General features: G+C 37.6%; 2 protein-coding genes across 6 annotated transcripts in view; one reads left to right on the top strand and one right to left on the bottom strand.

The window, feature by feature from the left end:
• The window catches only part of ARHGAP24 (Rho GTPase activating protein 24), a 511,960-nt gene that overhangs the window by 15,039 nt on the left and 472,534 nt on the right, over positions 1-24,387 (bottom strand). For all 5 annotated transcript variants that reach the window (XM_045880833.3, XM_045880832.3, XM_064584736.1 and 2 more), the window contains 3 exons: positions 15,643-15,775; positions 12,449-12,522; positions 8,644-8,765 (listed from right to left, as the gene is read on the bottom strand). In XM_045880833.3, the coding sequence (XP_045736789.1) occupies positions 8,644-8,765; positions 12,449-12,522; positions 15,643-15,775 (329 nt within the window). The remainder of the gene's footprint in view (positions 1-8,643; positions 8,766-12,448; positions 12,523-15,642; positions 15,776-24,387) is intronic.
• LOC135362877 (small ribosomal subunit protein uS15-like) lies at positions 5,273-7,311 on the top strand. The gene is made up of 2 exons (XM_064581593.1): positions 5,273-5,320; positions 6,759-7,311. The coding sequence occupies exons 1-2, from the start codon at positions 5,273-5,275 to the stop codon at positions 7,278-7,280; spliced, it is 570 nt and encodes a 189-aa protein (XP_064437663.1). The 3' UTR covers positions 7,281-7,311.

Raw genomic sequence — 24,387 nt, 5'->3', positions numbered from 1 at the left:
TAGGCTAACCACAAGCTTAAAAGGAAAATCTGAGGAATGTGATTTCCATGGGGGGTTTTGAAAAACTTGGATCTATTCCTGGGAATCTAGAAAACTACAGGCATGTTTAGGGTTTTGTGCATGCCTACAGCTGAGTGCATGCTCAGGAAAGAACTAAGTCCCTAGTCTCTGACCTCTGGCTGATCTTGAGGCTCTGCACAAGCAGAAACTGAAGGCTACTACAGAGCTCTGAACTACCTGGCTGAATGTCAAAGGTGGGCATACAGAGCCATTTGGTAAAAAAATGGGAAACTTACTGGCCTAGGCAATTTAAGGAAATCTTTGCAAATAATTAGTTGACAACCAAGCAAACCAAGCATAGACTTCAGTGGCCACATATGGCAAAAAGTACAGACTTTATAGAATTAGTCCAGATAAATCACCAAACAAACAACAAACCTGAGGATGGGGAGGACCTGATATCCAAAGTTCTCACATTATTATGTTATTAAAAATGTCCAGTTTTCAATGAAAATTATGAGACATGCAAAGAGTAAAGACATTATGGCCCATACACAGGAAAAAAACAAACTCTGAGGAAGCCCAGACAGGACACTCACTAGACAAAGACTTTAAATCAGCTATTTTAAATGTGTTCTAATAACTAAAGGAAACCATGTCTAAAGAGACCAGATGAAAGTGAGAATAATGTCTCACCAAATAGACTTTATAATCAATAAAGAGACAGAAAGTATAAAAATGAAACAAATAGATATTCGGGAGTTGAAAAGTTGAAATGAAAAAAAAAATCAGTAGAGGGAATCAACAGCAGATATGAGCAGGCAGAAGAAAGAATTGTTATACCTGAAAATAGGTCAACTGAGGTTATCCAGTCTGAGGAATGTAAAGGAAAAAGAAGGAAGAAAAACAAACAGAGCCTTACATACTTGTGGGACACCATAAAGTTTACCAGCATATGCCTAATGGCAGTCCCAGAAGGAGAGTCCAGGGGAGAAAAAATATTTAAAGAAATAGTTGCTGAAATGTCTCAATTTGATGAAAAATGTGATCTGTATAGCAAGAAAGATCAGCAAATTCCAAGCTAGGTAAATGCAAAAGGACCCAAACTTAGACCCATCATAGTCAAGCTGTCTTAAACCAAAAACAGAGAAAGAATCTTGAAAGTAGCAGAGAGAAGCAACTCATGTATAAGGGATCCTTAGTAAGATTAACAGCTGATTTCTCATCATTTCTCATTGCCAGAAGGTAATGTGACAAGATATTCAAAATGTTGAAAGACTGTCGAGCAAGAATTCTATATCCAACAAACCTATGCTTCAAAATGGAGGGGAAATAAAGACATTGCTAGATAAACAAAAACTGAGAGAATCTGTTACTACCAGGCCTGCTCTACAAGAAATAGCAAAGCATTAGGCTGGGCATTTTAAATGATGAAAATACCTTGAGAAAGAACATAATTCTCTTACACAGATGAAAATACTATGGTTTCCATTTGATTCTCATATCTTCACTATGTGCTGTAAAGTATGAATTAGAAATGAATACGAATCTCAGACAGCAGAAGTAATCAGACAACAATGGATAACAAAGTTAATCCATTAATAAAAGCAGTAATTTATTAAAAAACCAATGGATTTATCAGGTTTTATGGCATATTAGCTGAAATCTCAAGTATATTTTCACATATTCCTCATTGCCTTTCAAGCTGAGCTCCTATCCCTTAAAACTGGCTGCCACCCCTAACTAGGCTTCTCAAGTAGTTTCCTAACTTGGAGCCCCTCCCCCCCTCAATAACCCAAGAAACTCCTTACGTATTCATTTATTCATGTACCCATAATAAAACAGTATAGGCTAATGCAAACATCAATCATCTTTGCTTTGGCTTGAACTATACTAATTTGATGTGTTAACTGGGTTTACATGATGTTGCTAAAAGCTCCTAGGAATAGTCTCCAATAAACAGACATAGCAAAACAATTTAAATTCTAGTTAGTAAGCGTACTTTCTATATAAAATACTTAAATTGAGATATGGTGGGGAAAATGATGACAAGGGCTTTGACAATGCAGATTTCTACTGGAAGCAGCTACTAATTGGGTAGCTGTCAGAGAGTAGAGGCCTGACCTGGGGTGAGGCCACTCTTTAGCTTAAAGCAATGTGTTGGCAAAATTTGACTCTGAATGTAATTCAAAATCAAATTTTGAATCTGAAAAAAATATGTTAAATCCATCTGTATCCTGCACACTTCTGTGATAATCCAAAACTTACAATATATTTAGATCACAAATCTTCAATGTGCCAGGTCTGATACTGGGTCAGTGTTGCTCAAACATTAATGTTCGTTCAAATTACCTGGAGATTCTGTTCAAATGTATTGGGTGGGGCATGAAATTTTACATTTCTAACGAGCTCCTGGATGACACCAGCAGTAACAGAATAGTAGCACTGATATCACCTGGGAGCTTTTAAATTGCAGGACCCACTGCAGATCTTCTCAATCGGGGAACTTGCATGTTAATATCTCCAGATGATTCCTATGTATGTTGGAGTTTGAGAAACACTGTGTTAGGTGAAGATGTTTCACTTACATCTTTTAAATTAACTTTCTCAAAAGGCTGTGAGATAGGACTTAAAATTTTTCAGATGAGAAAACTGAGGTTCAGAGAGGTTAAGCTGTTTGCTCAAGGCCACACAGATGATAAATGACCAAGGTGAAATTTCATACTTTGTCTTCTTCCTCCAGAGCATGCACTGTCCTATTTATTATGTTTCAGCTGTTGGAATTTAAATTGTAGTAGTAACAAGTAAACTTGGGGTTGTTCTAAGTAAGAAACCAAATAAAAGACATCTATTTATTGAACCAGAGTTGTGGAAGAAAAAGGATTGAAAAAAATTAATGGTATAATATATCCATCTTTCCTTTTTTTAGCTACCTCTGAATTTGTCATCCTATTTTCAGTGCATGTGGAAGTGAATCTGATGAAAAGATGTTAGTGTAGTTAAAATGGCTGTCAACATTGTCGTTATGTACTGTTTGAAGACATGTGAACTAGTCCTATTTTACTATTTGCTCATATGACAGACACACTTTCAAATATTAGCAGCCTCTATTATATATGACTCTGTCTAGTACTTTGGGAAAATGGAGCTTTTCCCCATCACTGGAATATTAACATTTGAAGGATCACTACTTCTCACCACGGCTGTGAACTATGCAGGGCATTTAATTAATTGAAGAGTGACATTCCCAAGATCTCCACGATGAGTCTGTGAACAGTCATGACTAAGTTACCTGCCATAATTATAGAGTGACTGTCAGGGCCCCAGCGATCTAGAAATCTCTCTTTTCTACCTTGGGAGGCTTTGCTTTCATCTAATATCCAGAATAATAAATGGCAATAGTTCTTGCAAAGGGACTTTGTTTCAATTTTTATATCTTTTTAGGACAGACTAGCTTAGTAATGATGAAGTATGTGTTGCTATATACTCTTTTTCACTTTTTATTTCCTCTTCTCTGTCATTTTCTTTCTTGGGCTGCTAATGAATAACATGAAGCCCAAATAATGAGGTCAGAGTGGTTATAATCACCAGCCCATTCTGAAGAGTCCAAGCAGCTTTGGGGGTCCCACTGCACTACATGGATCCTGAAATCCCCCCTCGCCTGTATACTTTTACAAAGGTTGAATTTAAAAATCACATTATAGGCACTTCTTCATAAGAATTGGATAAGAATTCAATTTTCCTTTAAAGGTACCTAGGCACTTTAAAATACACTTACACAGTATGGTGACTAACAAAACATAATAAAAAATAAATAAATAAAATAAAATACATATACACAGACATATATGACAGCCTTCTATGAAATGTAGTTTTGATTTGTATTTTTGCAACGAATAACCTTATACGTGTGTAATTTTGTACATGTACAGATGTTTGTAAGTTTTATCATGAACTTTGACAAATGACAGTCCTGGATTTTTCCATCTAATCATGAAATAGACAATTCCCTTGTGCCTATTTGTAGCCAATTCCCTACCCCCACCTCCCAACCATGATAATCACTCATCTGCTTTCTAACACTATAGCTTTTCTTTTTCTAGAATTTCATATAAATGGAATTATACAGTATGAAGTCTTTTGTGTCTAGGCATTATTCACTGAGCGTAATACATTTGACACTTATCCATATTGTTGGATGTATCAAATAGTTCATTCTTTTTATTGCTGAGTAGTATACCATTTTATGAATGTACCAAAAATTGTTTATCTATTCACTGACTGATAGACAATTGGTCTGTTTTCAGGTTGGAGCTATTATGAAATAAAGATATGAACATTTGACTAAAAGCTTTGGGTGAACGTATATTTTCTTTATATATGGGTAAATACTTAGCACACTGCTCTGTTTGGTCTTATGGCTAGTAGATGATTAAGTTTATAAGAAGCTACCCAACTTTGCAAAATGGAGCTCGATCCCAGGACCCCGGGATCATGACCTGAGCCAAAGACAGACGCTTAACGACTGAGCCACCCAGGCGCCCCAGCTATTTGTTTATCTTTGATGAAATGTCTAATTCAGATCTTTCACCCAATTTTTTGTTGGATTCACTGTCCTATTATTTGTATGAGTTATTTATATACCTTTAAAACAAATTCTTTAATTCTTTAATATTTGATTCACAACATATTCCCCATTTCCATGGCTGGCCTTATTGTTCTCTTAAGGATATCTTTTTTTTTTTTTTTAAAGATTTTATTTATTTATTTGACAGAGAGAGCGAAAGAGCACAAGCAGGGGGAGCAGCAGAGGGCGAGGAAGAAGCAGGCCCCCTTCCGAGCAGGGAGCCTGATGTGGGGCTCGATCCCAGGACCCTGGGATCATGACCTGAGCCGAAGACAGATGCTTAACCATCTGAGCCACCCAGGCGCCCTGTTCTCTTAAGGATATCTTGATGAAGTACAACTTATCAATGTTTTTTATGGTTAGAGATTTTTGTGTCCTAGTAAGTCTAAGGTTTTTTTCTCCTATGTTTTCCTCTCTAAGTTTTATGCTTTTAGCTCTTACATTTAGGTCTATGATCCATTTCAACTTAATTTTCTGAGGGATGTGAAGTAAGGATAGAGGATTTTTAAACATGCAATTTTTCAAGTATCATTTGTTGAAATGACTACCCTTTTCCCACTGAACTAACTTGGCACATATGTCACAAACAAATGATGACATGTGTGGGTCTACTTCTGGACTCTCTTTTCTATTACATCGATCTATATGTCGATCTCTATATTGATAGCATACTACCTTATTTGTGGCATTATAGTAAGTCTTAAATCAAGTAGTATATTTCAACTTTCTTTTTCCCTTTCAAATTGTTTTGACTATTCTAGATAATTTTAATTTCCATGTAAGTTTTATAAACAGATTGTCAATTTCTTTTTTTTTTTTTTTTAAGATTTTATTTATTTATTTGAGAGAGAGAGAATGAGAGACAGAGAGCATGAGGGAAGAGGGCAGAGGGAGAAGCAGACCCCCTGCCGAGCAGGGAGCCCAAAGTGGGACTCGATCCCGGACTCCAGGATCATGACCTGAGCCGAAGGCAGTCGCTTAACCAACTGAGCCACCCAGGCGCCCACAGATTGTCAATTTCTACAAATAAAATTTTTTCTGTAATATTTTTGAGAATTATGTTGATACTATAGGTACACTTTAGGAAAATTAATAGCTCATTGATTTTGACTATTCTAATTGATGAACATAGTATATTTGCCCATTTACATAGTTTTTTTTTCATAAATGTTTAGTAGTTTTCAGGATATATATCTTGTGCATATTTTCTTAAATTTAGCCCTAATTTTTGATATTTGTAAGTGTTGTTCTAAAATTATATTTTTTATTTCAATTTCCAATTGTTCAATGTTAGTGTATAGAAATACAATGAATTTGTATAAATTGACATTGTATCATATGACCTTGATAAGTTAACTCATTAGTTATAGTAGCTTTCCTTATAGATTTTCTAGAATTTTCTACATAAATTATCATGTCTGTGAATAAACAGAGTTTTACAACTTCCTAATTTGTATGCCTTTAATTCCTTCTTGATACTTTATCACACTGGCTAGGATTTCTAGTACAGTCAAAGTGCCAGAAGTAGGCAATCTTACCTTATGCCCAATCTTAGGGGGGAAAGCATTCCGTCTTTCACCACTAAGTATAATACTATAACTGAATTATTTATAGATGACCTTTGTTAGGTTAAGTTCCTTTTATTTCTAATTTGCTAACAGCCTTTATCATGAGTGGTGTTAGATTTTGTAAAATAGTTTTTTTTTATTCACAGAGAGGATTTTTTTTTAAATGTTGTCAATATGGTGAATTACATTGATTTTTATTTATTTTTTTTAAAAGATTTTATTTATTTATTTGACAGAGAGAGAGAGAGCACAAGCAGAGGGAGCAGCAGCGGAAGAGGGAGAAGCAGGCTCTCTGCTGGGCGGGGAGCTTGATGCAGAGCTCGATCCCGGGACCCTGGGATCATGACCTGAGCTGAAGGCAGCCGCTCAACCGACTGAGCCACCCAGGTGCCCCGGAATTACACTGATTTTTAAATGGCTAGCCACGTTTGCCTTCCTGGGATTAAAACCCACTGGTGTTGGTTTGTTATCCTTTTTATATGTTCCTGAAGTCAGGATATTAGGGCCAAAGACGTTAAAAAATAACAAATAAAATAATCGTAAAGATTAAATATAATGCCTAGGAAATCTGTTTGGTTGATGAAACTATAAAGAAATGCGCTCTTTTTCGCTGCCTGACCGCCGCCATCAGGGGTCGCATGCACGCTCCCGGGAAGGGCCTGTCCCGGTGGGCTCTGCCTTCCCGCCGCAGCGTCCCCACCTGGCTGAAATTGGCGTCTGCCGACGTGAAGGAGCAGATCTACAAACCGGCCAAGAAGGGCCGGACTCCCTCACAAATCGGTGTGATCTTGGGAGACTCCCATGGTGTTGCACAAGTACGTTTTGTGACAGGCAATAAAATCCTGAGAATTCTTAAGTCCAAAGGACTTGCTCCTGATCTTCCTGAGGATCATTACCATTTGATTAAGAAAGCAGTTGCTGTTCGAAAGCATCTTGGGAGGAACAGAAAGGACAAGGATGCGAAATTCCGACTGATTCTGATCGAGAGCCGTATTCACCGGTTGGCTCGGTATTATAAGACTAAGCGAGTCCTCCCCCCCAGTTGGAAATACGAGTCATCCACAGCCTCTGCCCTGGTCGCATAAATTTGACCATGTACTCAAGCAATAAAATCATTGTCTAACCAGAAAAAAAAAAAAACAAAAAACCACTATAAAGAAATGCAAGGAAGTGATTGATACAAATGTCTGTGTAGTAAAATAGAGTTAGAAGTAAGTGGGGGAGTAAGATGGAGCAAGAGGACACAGAGCCAGACTTTTGGGATGCCTAAAAAAGTTGTATTTCTTGACCTGGGTGGTGATTTCTAGAGTATTTGTCTTATCTAAATTCATTAAGATGTGTATGTGTGTGTGTTATTGGTGGTTTTCATTATCATATGCCTTCTATTTTATAATAAAAAAAGGTTTTAGAAAACTATAGACTAAAGTACTGGTAAGCTTCTTATAGCTTCACATTTTATATCTTCTAATGTCTGCTAAACTCTTCCAAAATAAATTAAGTTTTCTGGGCCAACTAACTTATTGCCTCAAATCTGAAGTTCACTTGTTATTGCCCTAAATATCTGACAAGGAAATGAAGCTGAGTTGATGCAGGCAAACTCTTAAAAGCTTTCTCTCTGTCTCATAAGACATAGAGGAATAAAAATCGTAGAATTTTCAAGAAAGGAACAGTATCAGGAGTATATTTTGTTCTAAATAAGCTCAGGGTGAAACTAAAATGACTCGTTTTCTTTCTCCTCCCCTCTTCGTTATTAAATTCTTAAATGTTCAATTCATCCAATTTGTAGAAAACAATGGTACCACTAATGGCCATAGGTAAGAAAGGTATTCAAGCAGTAAGGCCTACTGGAAACAAACAGAAGTAGAAGTTCAGTGTGGAAAATAATTCGAGGCATTTTATAATCTAGAAAACAATTCATGTTTCAGTAGCATAATCTTACAGAAGACCATATTTTTCTGCTTCTTGAAAGTAGTCAAAACCAAAATTAATAAAACTATATTAACTTAAGATAGTTACTTTTTGAATTTTCTGAAAATTGAATGGGGCTCAAAAAGTGAACTGGTTTTTCTAGTTCTTGCATAATACTTTACAGCTGATTTATTCTTGTAAGGCTACTGAGGAATCTTTTAGTAAATTATTTTCTTTAGAAAACTAAAAAAAATGCCTGACTTCCAAAGAGAAGTTTTTTGCACTTGAAGGACTTGGGTCAATAAATGAAGTTACCATGGAGTTACTTATTTCCCTAGTTTCCTCAGAAGAGAAGAGGTTCAGACCAAACAAAAGACAGTTGATTGGGATTGCCTAGCTGAGCATGTGACTCTTGATCTTGGGGTTGTGAGTTTGAGCCCCACATTGGGTATAGAGATTATAAATAAACTTTAGAAAAAACAAAACAAACAAACAAAAGATTGCTCTCTTGATGAGGATGTAAGATAATCATTTACTTACCCTCCATGATGGTCAAAGGATCTTCCACTTTGGGGCGCAGGATATTAGGGCCAAAGACAGTGGCCAAGTTCTGCACACTCATTTTGTTAACTCCAGAATAGGATTGTACTTCATCCAAGAACCTGTTGGGTATAAGAACATGAACAAAACAATGGTATCAAATTTGTCAGTGGAAGAAAGTGGGTTATTGGGGAATTTACTAACTAGAATATGTTCAAATACAATTATGGACACAAAATTATTTAGAAATTCAAACATCTCTCAGTGGGGAAAATATATTGCAAATGATTAAGGATCAAACTTGAGGGCTCATATCAAATATCTCTGGCCTGGCTTAGCTTGGTTTCCTCTGTCGATCACAGAAACAGGTGTATTTGGATGTTAATATGGACATGAGATTCAAGAATATGGATTTTCTTTCAATCTTCAAAGAAAACATTTAATTTATATGTATATTCAATTTGAGAACTATAAATACGATCATCCGGTACAATCCTTTATTTCAGAAAAGAGGAATCAACCCTCTTTATTGAGGAATTTGTGAGCTTCAAATTTATAGTCTATTAAAAAATGATATCAAACATGGTTTAAATTAAAACCTTACTTCTACCAATATGAAACATTAATATAAGCACAATTTTTTCAATTTATTAGGTGCTAAAGAATAAGAAGCGTGCAATAGACTTTTCCCCAAATGATTTTAGTAGGAGGGATTGTTTTTGTAGTCTTTCAGCCATTTTTCATTCCCCAGCCCCTCTTCATTTCTAGATTTCATGGTTTACTAATTGTACTGATGAGACAAAGTGGAAGTGATGAAAAAATAAAAAAGAACTTATTACTTTTTCACTTGGTTTTATTTACTTATTTTTTTATTTCAAATTTTTATTTAAATTCTAGTTAGTTAACATACAGTAGGATTTAATGATTCATCACTCACATATAACGCCCAGTGCTCATCACAATAAGTGCCCTCCTTAATATCCCTCACTCATTTAGCCCATCCCCCACCCTCCTCCCCTCCATCAAACCTCAGTTTGTTCTCTATAGTTAAGATCTCTTATGGTTTGCTCCCCTCTCTCTCTTTTTTTCCCTCTCCTTCCCCTATGTTCATCTGTTTGTTTCTTTAATTCCACATATGAGTGAAAACATATGGTATTTGTCTTTCTCTGATTGACTTATTTCACTTAGCATAGAGGAATGGATAAAGAAGATATATATACCATACAGATATATATACACAACAGACTATTACTCAGCCATCAAAAAGAATGAAATCTTGTCATCTGCAACAACATGGATGAAGCTAGAGTGTATTATGCTAAGCAAAATAAGAGAACTTATTATTATTTAAAATAATATATTTTATGTGTCAGTCATTGCACTAACTTACTAAATTCTCAGAGCAACTCTGTGAAGTAAATACTATGACTATCTCCATTTTACAGATGAGACACATGAGGCACCAGAGTGGTTAAGAATATTCTCCAAGGACACAAAAGTAACAGGTGGCAGAGCCGTGATTTGAACCCAGATCGTCTGACTCTGGAGTCTGTGCTCTTGACTACTCCCCTATGACTTTGAAGAAAGGCACCTGTTCCACATATTCATGACTGTTAGACGGGCTAAGCTACAGTAAAACTGAAGGGCAGTGTAATTTCTTATTTGAAATAGCTGAAACCAAAAGTCTGCTTAAATGTTTCAAGAGAAGTGAAGTTCTCCTACTGTGGAGATAAAGATGGGTAATACGGAACAAGGAAAAGTCTTTTCCCTTTTACCTAAAGAGGATGTCTTTTCTCATTTACCACAACAGCTTGAATTAGTTCAAAATCTTGGGTTGGAACCCTGATGTGTTAATGAATCTATGTTATCAGTGATACTATTTCTTTCTTTTTTAAAATATGAAACCTGGGGTGCCTGGGTGGCTCAGTTGGTTGGGCAGCTGCCTTTGGCTCAGGTCTTGATCTCGGGGTCCTGGGATCAAGCCCCATGTTGGGCTCCCTGCTCAGTGGGGAGTCTGCTTCTGTCTCTCCCTCTGCCCCTCTCCCCACTGGGTTTCTCTCTCTCTCTCTCTCTCAAATAAATAAATAAAATCTTTAAAAAAACAAATTATGAAACCTAAACTCATATTTGCTTCCTACCATTCCCAGAAAAAGCTACAGTAGGAGATTCTGGAATTCCTACTCAGTTACAGTTGACAGTGAGGTCCACAGTGTCTGGCATTAGTCTTTTTTTTTTTTTTAAGATTTTATTTATTTATTCATAAGAGACAGAGAGAGAGAGAGAGGCAGAGGGAGAAGCAGGCTCCCTGCTGAACAGGGAGTCCGATGCGGGACTCGATCCCAGGACCCTGGGATCATGACCTGAGCCCAAGGCAGATGCTTAACCATCTGAGCCACCCAGGTGCCCTGTCTGGCATTAGTCTTAAATTGCATTTTAGTTCCCAGTCTGCTGAACATTTATCTAATCATGATACAAAAAGTATATGCAAATGTTAATACTGCATTGAATTAAAAATTTGAATTATTTAAAAAACAAACTGAGGGGCGCCTGGGTGGCTCAGTTGGTTAGGCGACGGCCTTCGGCTCAGGTCATGATCCTGGAGTCCCTGGATCGAGTCCCGCATCGGGCTTCCTGCTCGGCGGGGAGTCTGCTTCTCCCTCTGACCCTCCCCACTCTCATGCTCTCTCTATCTCATTCTCTCTCTCAAATAAATAAACAAAATCTTAAAAAAAAAAAAATAAAATAAAATAAAATAAAAAAAATAAAAAACAAACTGAAAGGCTTGATTTAAGATACCTTATAATGACTTGTATTGCCAATCATCATCTCTTTATTTAAATTTAATGTTTCAATTTTACATATTTGGTGTCTTTATTTTTTTCGTTTTTATTTAAATTCCAGTTAGTTAACATACAGTGTAATATTAGTTTCAGGTGTGCAATTTAGTGATTCAGCACTTCCATACAACACCCGGAACTCACCTCAACAAGTGCCTTCCTTCCTTAATCCCCATTACCTATGTCACCCATTCCCTACCTGCCGCCCCTTTGGTCATCATCAGTTTGTTCTCTATAGTTAAGAGTCTGTTTCTTGGTTTGCCTCTCTCTTCCCGCCCCCACCCCCATGATTGTTTGTTTTGTTTCTTAAATTCCACATATGAGTGAAATCATATGGTTTCTTAAACAGGGGCACAGTCATGGCACAAACCATCCCAGGCCATAGGTAAATATGGTCATGAGTGAGAGCTTTACCAGGCACAATTATCGTCCTAACAGAATTGAATAAAAATGTCTTTTCAATGAGTCTTGAAGTAAGAGGGAAATAGAAAATAATATTTATTCAGTCAAAAAATATAATTTAAATGTTAAAACAACTGTGTGAAATGTGTGTTTTCAATACTCTTACCTAGTAGGACACTTAGAGAGAATAAGAAAATTGCATACAGACACATACGAAGTCAGTGATAGAAACTGGCCCTCCCCGCACTGGTCTTTCTCATGCTGAGGTAAATGCTCCTCTAAACGAAGATACATGGCACATGTACAAAGAACTTTGATGGAAGTTTGAAGCAACATATCCTTCTTATTAGACCTAAGAGAGACTCAGAAACAGCAAATGGCAAAAATCGAGCAATTTCAGTGCTCAAAGAAACCTTTGAGATCATCTTGTCAAACCTCTTAATTTTATAGAGATCAACACTAGAGCTCAGAACAGTTCAGTGATTTTATTCACGGTCAAAAGTAACTTAGTATTAGGTTATATATTGTCTTGTTCTGTTTAGTTTTGTCTTTAGGACAATTCTTACCTGCAAATATACTTCAGGAGGTTGTAATTGACCACTGGCAAACTCTTCACCTGCTTTGCTAATTCCTTAACACCCTGAGTAAAAAGAAATAGAGAATGAATGTTATCTAAGCGTTGGCCTTGGAATTAAAGCAAATAAAAAATGGGTATACAGTTTTTTTCAGTAGTTTCACATATCATCAGTGAAGAATCCTGTCCTGAAAACTTGCCACTATTAGAGAGCATTTCACAAATATTTTCAAAGATGTGAAAAAAGTATTTCAATATTTCCATAAGTACAATTTGTGGAGAAACAGATGTTAAGTGAAGCCTTTTTAACATTTTTAATACTTGCTCACAGTTGACTAAAAAGGGAAGATAGCCTCATTTATAATAAGGTTATTTGGGGAAAAAAGTAGCCTTAATGTAGTGAGGATCTTTCCCATTTCTGGCATGCCCAAAACAGACAAATACACATCTACTGGCAAATAAGTCTCTCAAGATGGGCCATGTCTAGGATACACTGTTTGGGGTGGGATGGAGAACGAAAAGCCTGCTCTTCCAGGACATTTCACAAATGGATTAATTGCTTGGGTTCTTCTCATTGTAGGACTTCTAAAATGTAAATGGTCCCAGAAAAGCTAATGGATAATGTAATCTAATGTGTTCTTCTTCCTGAAAAAGGCCAGATGGTAAACATCGCAAGCATTCTGGGACATATGGTCTCTGTCTCAACTACTCAACTCTCCTGTTGTGGTACAAAAGCAGCCACAGACAATATTACATAACAAAGTAAAACTTCATTTATAAAAATAGGCAGCAATTTCAACAAGAGTGCCAAGAAAATCCAGTGGAGGAAACAAGAGTCTTTCCAACAAATGGTTCTGAGACAACTGGATATCCACATGCCACAGGATGCAGTTGGATCTTTCCTCATATCATAAGCCAAAATTAACTCAAAATGGATCACAGACCTAAATGTAAGAGTTAATGTTACAAAAGTCTTACAAGAAAATATAGGAATAAATCCTGGTGAGCTTGGTTAAAGACTTGTTAGATATGACATTAAAAGCACAAGTGACAAAAGAAAAATAGATAAATTGGACTTCGTTGCAATTAAAAACTTTCATGCTTGAAAGGACACTATCAAAAAACTGAAGAGACTTGGGGCACCTGGGTGGCTTGGTCATTTGAGTGTCCAACTCTTGATTTTGGCTCAGGTCATGATCTCAGGGTCATGGGAGTCTGGCATCGGGTTCTGTGCTCAGCAGGGAGTCTGCTTGAAATTCCCTCTCTCTGCCCCCCCCTTCTAAAATAAATAAATAAATCTTTAAAAAAACCTGAAGAGACAACCTATAGAATGGGAGAAATATTTGCAAATCAAATCATATATCTGATAAGAGGTTTATAATCTAAACTATAAAGAACTCTCACAACTTGATAATAAGACAAACAACCCAATTAAAAATGGGAAAATGATTTGAAGAGATGTTTTTCCAAAGAAAATATGTGAAGAGCCAATAAGTACATGGAAAAATGTTTAACATCATTAACCATCAGAGAAATGCAACTCAAGCTCAATGAGATCTCACTTTACTTACATTAGGATGGCTATGGTAAAAAAGAGAGATAACAAGTGTTGGCAAAAATGTGGAGACGTTGGAATCTGCACACGTTGTTGGTGGGAATTTAAAATGACGGAGCCTCTTTAAGAAACACAGAGTTACATATGGCCCAGCAATTCTGCCTTCTAGGTATATACCCAGGAGAAATGCAGACATATATCCATGCAAAACTTTGCACGTGAATATTCACAGCAGCATTATTAATAATAGTCAAACAACAGAAACAACACACATATGCTACAACTGATGAATGGATAAATAAATAAATAAATAAATAAATAAATAAATAAATAAATAAATGGCATGAAATACTAAATGTATGTGGTATAGTGTGGATGAACCTTGGAAACAGTGAAAGAAGCCAGTAACAGAAGACAATGTACTGAATGATTCCATTTATATGAAATAGCCAAAATACACAAGTCTATAGATACAGAAAGAGATTAGTAGTTGCCAAGAGCTAGGGAAGGTGGGGCCTGGGGAAGAGATATGGCGTTTGTTATAGGATGATGGAAATGTGCTAAATATTCTAAAATTAGATTTTGGTAGTGGTTGCACAACTCTTGAGAATACAGTTGACCCTGAGTAATGTGGGGGTGAAGGGCACTAATCCCCCCCAACTCGAAAATCCATGAAGAACTTTTGACTCCCCCAAAACTCAATTACTAATAGCCTGTTGTTGACTGGAACCCTTACTGGTAACATAAACAGTTGATTAACAAATATTTTGTATGTTTTATGCATTATATGCTGTATTTTTATAATAAAGTAAGCTAGAGAAAAGAAAAGATTAAGAAAATCATAAGGAAGAGAAAATACATTTATAGTACTGCACTGCAAAAAATCCATGTATAGGAGGACCCATTCAAACCCCTGTTGTTTGAGGGTCAACTGTATACTAAAATGCCCTGATTGTACACTTTAAATAGGTGATTATATGGTATATGAATTATATCTCAATAAAGCTGTTTTAAAAAAATGGTACCTAAGATTTGGTAGAAGGCATTGTCTAGGTAATTTATTTTATTTTATTTATTTATTTATTTTTTTTTTTAAAGATTTTATTTATTCATTTGAAACACAGAGATACAGAGAGAGAGAGAGAAAGCATGAGCAGGGGAGAGAGGCAGAGGGAGAGGGAGAAGCAGGCTCCTCGCCGAGCCAGGAGCCTGATGTGGGGCTCGATCCCAGGACCCTGGGATCATGACCTGAGCTGAAGGCAGACGCTTAACCATCTGAGCCACCCAGGTGCCCCTGTCTAGGTAATTTAGAGGGGCACACAATGAAGAAGAGAATATGAAATAAGGCATCCACTTTGTTCATGGACTGTTTGGCCTGATGTAGCTCACAGTTAACTCTTTAGAGGAGCAAAGTGGGCAAGGAGGGTTCATTTCATTTATTAACCTGCAGTTTCTTTTTGATAAGAGAGGGGATTAAAAAATGGGACCTGAGTTGTGTGTGCAATATCAATAAATACATTAGTGGAAAATAATCCAAGGATGGGACAAAAGGAAATTTACAAATTAAAAACTAAGAACATTGACAAGAAAGCCAAATGAAGGTTTTTTAAGAAAGAAATGCATCAACTTACAGCTTCTTCTTCCTTGCTGAGCAGTTTGGCACAGGACAAAAAACCTTCATACTTTGCATAAGGAATGACTGGTTCTGGAAGTTCTCGGAGATAGAGTTTAAGAAGTGACGCCACTGTGTGTACGTCCGTGTTGCTGTGGAGATAGAAGTGTGAAGATATTCTTTGGAGTAAACTTTATTCTATCCGATTTAATTTTTCATCAAATACACACTGAAGAGTCAGAATTCTATACGAGTTGGCAATTCAATCAGTAAGTTCAGCTTTCAAGAAGCACACACTTTCATAAGGCCTATGAAATGCTACCACAGGTGGAGAGGAGAGGGATCTGGAAGGACTCTGGAAGCTTCAGTGTGTCTGAAAATATTCAGAAGGGCAAGGACTTTTCTTTTGTGTGTACTCGATGTTAAGCAAAAGTGTTAACTTTGGAAAGCAATGCCAATATACCAGACTTTAAATGAAATAGAATACAATTTACAAAAAATACCAAATCCATCTATGCATGCATGTATTCAGTGTCACAATTAATCAGTTCTGAATCCTGGCTTCATTTCTTACTCTTTAGAAGACCTTGGTGACTGGTTATAGAGATCAGAAACTTAGTATGACATGTTATGAATTTTTTAAGCAGAACTTATTTTGAAATGATTGGTTCTCAGCATGATCTCTTGTCTAATACTCCAAGACAGTTGGGAATCCTTAGGGTCTTCTAGAAAGAGAAGGAATGTACTACAAAAGGAAACAATGAAAACACAACCTGTCCTTTGTATAATGTGCAAAATTTATTCCCTATTGACCACCAGAGTGACAGGATAATTTCTTAAAATACTAATTTACATTTTGTGCTCTCTATCTCCATGTTAATCCCATGAAGATGGCAGACAGTAAAGACTACAAGAGGTGAATTTTGTTTGTTTGTTTATTTAATTTTGAGTGAGGGGAATAGAAATGTGGCAAGGAGGAATTGGCGGGCAGGGAGTGAAAGGCCAATTGACCTTGAGAAGTTGAAGAGCAGCAGTGAACAAGGTCAGGGATTCTGTAGGTATTGAGAATGAACATCCCACTCCCAGACGGTGTTGCAGGAAGTGACATGTCCCCAGAGGGCTATACCTTGAGAACTACCATACAGGTGAACTTCCTGCCTCAGTGAATATTCTCTTGCCTCAAGGGTGACATGGAAGCACAGTTGCCATCACGAAACTACAGGGGCTGGGACAATGGGCATCTCAGTTCTCAATTTTGGATTTCATCAGCTATTTCCCACATGCCTACTACTGTATTGAACTACAGAAACACACAGTGGCTAGGACCCCAAATGGTTAAAAAAAGATTATTTCAGCCTGCTCGAAATTTATAATCTAGTAGGGACAGGGCATATTAAGTAGATAATAACACAAGCATATAATTGCAAAGTGTGGTGAGTGGTAATAAGGAAAAGTGTTGGATGATATCTAATAACAAGAGAGGACTAATTAGGGGTTGGAGGGCTTCTCTGAGGAAATGATTCATAGGTCAAGGTCTGAAGGGTTGTAATAATTAACCAAGTGAGAGCAGAAGCACAGAAGAATGCATTCCCGATTAAAGCAAGGCAGGTAAACAGAGCCCACAGTGGGAGGGAACATCCTGTCCTCGAGGAGGTAACAAAAAGCTAAGGGAGAGCCAAGTTCAGAGTGGGACTGGATGAGTTTTGCGTGTAGGCAGCATTCTCTTAGAGCCGGGGACTCCACCTTCCCCCATATCAGACAGGGTGAAGGTTGAGCTGCTTCATTTCAGTGTTGAAGTCAGTCAAAGCAGGTGTTTTGCAGATGTTAAAATGATGGAGGTAATCTGATAGGGCCTGTCTTAAATTAATTTTGTTCTTTCATGATTAAATAAATATATTTTTTCCCCTTAAAATTCCGAACTGATAGGCAATATAGAAGTCAACTCAAAGGCTAGTAAAGAAAATAAAAGTCACATCTCTGGGACAACTTGAAAACTGTGTCTAAGCTCATTGATTCCATAAATTACTTTCTACAAAATTTTTTAAACAGATAGTCCTAACATAGTGTCAATGGTAAGACTAGTTTTTTTGTGTGTGGTTTTTTTTTTTTTTAAAACACTCTATTTTATGCATATCAAAGCCCTTCTGTGTTTCTCTGGCTATGTAGTGAAGAACCTGGCCCTTGAAGGTACAATCATCAGCACTAACAAAACCACAACCTGGGACAGGATAGGCAGTGCAATCAAATATTACAATAAATGATTTCCATCTTTTGATTCTGCTCTAATCCAACCCAACCCATAACTAGGTTGGTTGTGTCGCCGTCAAAGACAATGACCATTGTGTTAGAGTTACAGGAAGGTAGAGAGAGAAATATAAAAATAAAAGATAAAATAAGTATAATTTCAATACATGGAGTCTGTTATCTATAATTTGTCTGACTATATAAATAGAATATATAAAAATCTTTGTGAAGGAAATGTAATAAATGAGGCAATAATGATAAATAAGAAATATACATTTAATGAAAAATTCTGTTCTCGTGTTTCAATGACTGACTATTCATTACATTGACTGTCCCCGGCCCACTGGTTTTTTAAAATTTTGTATTTATTTATTTTATTTTATTATGTTATGTTAATCACCATACATTACATTATTAGTTTTTTTTTATGTTATGTTAATCACCATACATGACATCATTTGTTTTTGATGTAGTGTTCCATGATTCATTGTTTGCGTATAACACCCAGTGCTCCATGCAGTACGTGCCCTCTTTAACGGCAGGCACACTGTTTTTAAGGTAACTTGCTTGCTACTGTATTATTTGGCTTCTAATGAAGTTGAGCTAGAGTACTGAGGACATGTGAACACTAGATGGCACCATTGTAAAGTTAGAGTAGTGAGAGGGCGCGAACATTGCGAAGGATGAAAGGCTGCAGAATCATTCTTCATCCACCAGCAATTTTCTTCGCACCAGAGCTGCAGTAATGTTCCAAGAATAGAAATATTTGAGCTATGAATCAAGGTAAGAGACGTGGTCGGGATGATGATTTTATTCCTTCCCTAAAGTGATGCGTTACATTAGCTTTCTAGCATTATAGTACACACCCACACATGGTTAGTTATATAGAAATGATGAAGAAAAAATGACCAAATACTTTTCCATTTTTTTCAATTAACAAAGCGTATTAAATTTTTACTTAAGGGCTAAAACTTAAAAATATATTACCTTCTTTTTTTGGCTTTATTAAACTTAGGTTATTCTGTGGAAATAGAAACACCTACATTTTCCTGGCGTTCTCATTTTTGGCTTTGTCCTTTCCCATTGAATGGAAGAAAACAATTGCTTCTGGGAAGACTCCAGCACGTATGCCGGTTCTGATTCACCTCAAGGGGCTCACAGTCCATCTGCCCTTCTTGCCAGAAAGCCACCTACTGCAGCGGGAAGTCTGGTGCTTGTCTGAAAAATCTCTTTGCATGTCCGCTGTACAAAATGGCAGCCATCTACATCTCACTGTCCAGCCTATCTCTTACTGAAAACCCACGATTCTGACTAATTAATATTTGCTTACTGTGGACATCCAAATAAGTAAATACTAATGTTGTGTGGTAATTGCCCAATGTACCTAGGGGAGCGGGTCATCTTTGTCCCAGAGAAATGTATCTCAGTCTTTATCAAAGAAAGAGAAATGATGGGGCGCCTGGGTGGCTCAGTCGGTTGAGTGTCCGACTCTAAATGTCAGCTCAGGTCTTGATCTCGGGGTCATGAGTTCAAGCCCTGCATTGAGCCTATTTTTTTTTTTTTTAAAAAAGGTGAAGTGACTGCACTTCATATTGTACACTGGCGTAAGTCAGTGTACAATAGAGAATTAAGATACCTAAGAATTCTATTAAGAATTAAGATACCTAACCTGGTTAATAATAATTAATAATGATAATAACAATAAGAGCTGCAGCAGCAACACCCCCTATACATACCTCACTCTACATCAGGCCTGTGAGCAGGTCCTGTTACTGACCCTATTTTGGGTACTTGAACAAGAAACCACCCTGGTATGAAATTCTTTCTGGCTAATCACTAAGTTATGAGAGGTTTTAAAGTCTTCTGGTAGAAATTCAAGACTACTTGCTAATGCAAAATCATTACACAAATCTCAGGTCTCTTTCACTCACCTGGTGGTAGAATCTGTTTTCAGAAATTAAGATGAATAATCAGGCACATTCTATCCAGTGATGGCAAAGAGGCAGAGACAGGCCCCCAGGATCCTGAGTAAAGGAGCCCGCAGAGCAGGAGATGCTCTGAAGCATGTGTCCTTTAATTGATCAACATATGGGTTTTGTTTTCCTCTTATATTGTACTTGGACTCTACTTCTGAGTCCTGCTTCCTCACGTATAGTCTTTTTACCACGCTTAAAGGGAGGATTTCATGAGACTTTCACTAATTGACCTAATTTTATATTCTCATGCGTGTGCCTTTGGTCATTCTGGAATCCTTACCAATAGTACCAATAGTAGCTCCCAAATGCTTATGGTGGGCATGGCTTCATGCCACATGCTGGGTGAAACAGAAATAAACAACATAGATCTTTTTGTCCCCCTTGGGCTTATATCTCTAACTAATCACCAACAATACTTTTCCATACCATGCCCCTACTTCTTAACCCTTCCCGTAAAATCTAGCTGCTAAGTCGCTGTCAGGGGTGAGATCTTAAGAATGTTCTTTACAGGGGCGCCTGGGTGGCTCAGTCGGTTAAGCGACTGCCTTCGGCTCAGGTCACGATCCTGGAGTCCCGGGATCGAGTCCCGCATCGGGCTCCTTGCTCAGCGAGGAGTCTGCTTCTCCCTTTGACCCTCCTCCCTCTCATGCTCTCTGTCTCTCATTCTCTCTCTCTCAAATAAATAAATAAAATCTTTAAAAAAAAAAAAAAAGAATGTTCTTTACAGCTCCTGGAAATCGCCTGCCCTATTTATAATCCATGTACCGTATAGGCCTCTCACTAATCTGAACAGGGATAAAGAAGTCTGACAACAATCCTTCCTTGTTCATCCACTATTCCCACCCCTTCCTTCCCTGATAAATAGACTCTCATCTATGGATCAGTTCAAATGCCACAGTAATAACAAGTATAAGACTACACAGGCAAAACCTTGAAACTTTTAAGCCTCAAAACTAGAAATGGGAATTTTTCACCCTGGATGCTATGCACAGAGCACAATATAAGCTTTTGATTTCACTGAATAGAATGAATTCCAATGCACCCACATTGGAAATTATTAAAGATAACGTGAACTTATTTGCAACACACACAACAATGAGATGACCCAAAATTCGCTTGGAATTAAAAAATAATGTCAGGTCCATCAAACTCCAGGGAGAACATATAGGAGACTGAAGCCATTCAGCCACACGATTATGATGAAGACCGCCGTCAAATTGTCTTCAACAACATGTTGTTCTTTCCACCAGATTCACCAAGGCAAAGAAGAACATATCTGAAGGTAGTAAGCAGTTCCAAACGAAACTAAATGTTTACAAGAAAAGCCTGGTTCTTGGGGCGCCTGGGTGGCTCAGATGGTTAAGCGTCTGCCTTCAGCTCAGGTCATGATCCCAGGGTCCTGGGATCGAGCCCCGCATCGGGCTCCTGGCTCAGCGAGGAGCCTGCTTCTCCCTCTGCCTCTGCCTCTCTCCCTGCTCATGCTTTCTCTCTCTCTCTCTCTCTCTCTGTATCTCTGTGTCTCAAATGAACAAATAAAATCTTTAAAAGAAAAGAAAAGCCTGGTTCTGTTCAAACTTATTTATTTTTTTTACATATCTGTCAAAACCACTACACATTTCAGCAGTGCAACTTGAATCTGGTTCTGTCATGGCTCAGTGTTGTTATGTGTCACCACTGAATTATATACAACAACAACAAGACACTTTTACCTGTCTGGACTACACTGAATCAGTGCTCGTGCCAAACAAGCCTTCCAGTTTAAAAGCAATGATGACGGAGAGCTGCACGATGATCTCCGCTATGGACTGAGTTGTGCGTCCTCCCTCATTCATCTGTTGAAGCCCTAACCTCTGGTGTGATGGTATTTGGAGATGGAACCTTTGGGAGATAATTGGGGTTAGAAGAGGTCATGAGGATAGGACCCTGGTTTGATGAGACTGCTGCCCTTATAAGAAAATACACCAGGGTGCCTGGGTGGCTCAGTCGGTTAGGCGACTGCCTTCGGCTCAGGTCATGATCCTGGAGTCCCGGGATCGAGTCCCGCATCGGGCTCCCTGCTCGGCGGGGAGTCTGCTTCTCCCTCTGACCCTCCCCCCTCTCATGTGCTCTCTCTCTCTCATTCTCTCTGTCTCAAATAAATAAAATCTTTAAAAAAAGAAAAAAAAAAGAAAGAAAGAAAATACACCAGAGAGCTTGTTCCCCAAGCCCTTGCTCCCTTACACATGCAAGGAGAAAAGACCACGTGAGCCCAGGGGGAGAAGAAGCTGTCTACAAGCCAAAACGAGAGCCCTTATCTCAACCTGACTGAGTTGGCACCTGGATCTCAGACTTCCAGCCTCCAGAGCCATGAGAAAATAAATTTCTGTTGGTTAAGTCACCCAGTCTGTGGCATTTTGTCATGGCAGCCTGAGGTGGCTAATATAACTCCCAAATCCACATCTCGTGAGCTTACCTATAAAACCATTAATAGTACTGGTGAGGTACTAGGTAATGAAAGGTTAGCAGAAAGTTAGAAATGCACTTTCAGATAATGTGGATTTATGGAAATATTGTCAGATAGATCAATGTGATAGAGAAAAAAGTGATCAACTTTAGTTGCACACTAGAGTCATACAGAAAGTTTTTCAAAATACCAGTGATTGGGTCCTATATATTCTGTTAGAACCGGTAGGGGCAGTGAGACTTTTAAAAAGCTCCTCAAATGATTCTCGTGTGCTGCCATGGTTGAGAAACATCAATATGGAACGCGTATTTGAGGTAGAAAACTTCCAAGGACAGGAGGCAGTTCCGATGTAGAATGGTCACAAGTTCACAAATTTAAATCTGGCCACTCTATCACCCATGGGAAGCTACTAGTTACGCACTCGTCTGTCCAGTGTTCCCTGATAGAAGACAGGCGGGAGAAACGTTGGTCGAGAGACGCTGTTACGCTTAAATAAAATTGTCACATTGACCCTTCCTTTCCTACTTCTAGAATTACTTATATGTATAGATGTATGTGGGCCTAAAGACTCTTCCCTTACAATGCTAGCTAAACACATAAAAAAATATTTGATAGTTTTATATATAACAAGCATACCATACACATCAGCACATGCATGCATCTGTATCTTATACACAAACTAAGAGATAAAATACTCTGTTGTATAGTTGTAGGAAGAGATTCTTTAGAGCAATATGGGTTTGGTGAGTCCAAATAATAGAACCCTCAAATAGAAAGTAGCTACATCCCCAAACTGAAAAAAAAAATCATGGATATTTGTCCATTTGTTATTTTTGATGCATACTTCCCATAGATGTCTCTCATTTCATTATTGTTGTTGTTGTTATTTGCCACCTCACTCTCCTCCTCCTACTTGGCCATCATTCCTTACCAGCCAGCTCCCCAGTTTTTCTTCCTCTGCTGGCCTCTGGAATCTATGCACACTCTGTGAGCTCAATTATCACTTTTCTGTAATAACTACAAAGTACACCTCTTCACACCAGACCTTTCCATCGAATTTGTAGATGTTCCATACATACTTTGAACTCCATGTAAACAAAGCTGTATAACAACAACAAAAAACCTTGCAAAAAACCTTGCAACCATCTTAGCCATTTTCTCAACCATGGATGGCATCATTCACACAAATAAACAAGAAAACTAGAAGTCAGCCTAAATTTTGCTTTTCCTGAGACCCTAAATCTAACAGTGGTTAGTGATTCTCAGACTGAGCTGCACATTAGAATCCCCTGGAAAGTTTTAAAAAACACTCATGACTGGATCCTATATATTCTGATGTACCTTATGAATCAATTCCCTCTTCAGCAAGCTCAGTGACACTGCTCAAGTTCAAGTTCATATCACTCATCTCCAATAATGTAACATAATGCTGGCTGGTTTTTCTGTTGCAAGCCTGTCTTCCTATGCCCAGTCCCCTGAACATACACATGTAGGTGGTAATCATTAGTAACAAATAAATATAAATGACAAGTAAAATGCCTTGCTGTATAGCTTTTGAATACTATGTTTGAATGCAAAGGGCAAATGTATAAGCATATATAGATAAATATACATCACAAAGAAACGTATGTATTTACTTTATAGTCATTAGAGTTGTCATCATTTATTTAGTTTGAGCTACAGAGCACTGATTCACTTTATAAATAGCTAATATGTCTAAGTAAATGAAATTCTTATATTAAAGAATAAAAATCAAATCTGACTTTTTCCATTATAGTACCAAGATGCTTTCACTGGAGAGGAAAGGCTAGTGGGATTGAGGCATTTATAAGGCTTGATGTAGAACATTCACAAAAGTTTCCTTAAAGCAGTATTATATCAGTACAACTATTTTAACAGACTATCTTGTACATACATATGCATTCACTTCCAACAACAACAAAAAACTAAAACCTTAAGTAGATAAGTTCTGGAGGTCCAATGCACAGCATGCTGAATATAGTTAACAATGCTATTTTATAAAACTCCAAGTTGCTAAGAGCCTAGATCTTAAAGTTCTTGGCACAAAAAAATAAATTATAATTATGTGACCTGGTGGGGT

Source organism: Mirounga angustirostris, unplaced genomic scaffold (genome assembly GCF_029215605.1).
Source record: "Mirounga angustirostris isolate CCGP_5_RB_7025 unplaced genomic scaffold, mMirAng1.0.hap1 SCAF_2, whole genome shotgun sequence".
Lineage (NCBI taxonomy): Eukaryota > Metazoa > Chordata > Mammalia > Carnivora > Phocidae > Mirounga > Mirounga angustirostris.
Note: the sequence above shows the minus strand (reverse complement) of the source record. Positions and strands in the feature narration are given on the sequence as shown.

Coding starts and splice junctions, on each gene's coding strand:
- LOC135362877 (XM_064581593.1), top strand. CDS start 5,273: ATGTCGATCTCTATATTGATAGCATACTACCTTATTTGTGGCATTATA. Junction 5,321..6,758: donor ACCTTATTTGTGGCATTATA/GTAAGTCTTAAA, acceptor TATAATGCCTAG/GAAATCTGTTTGGTTGATGA.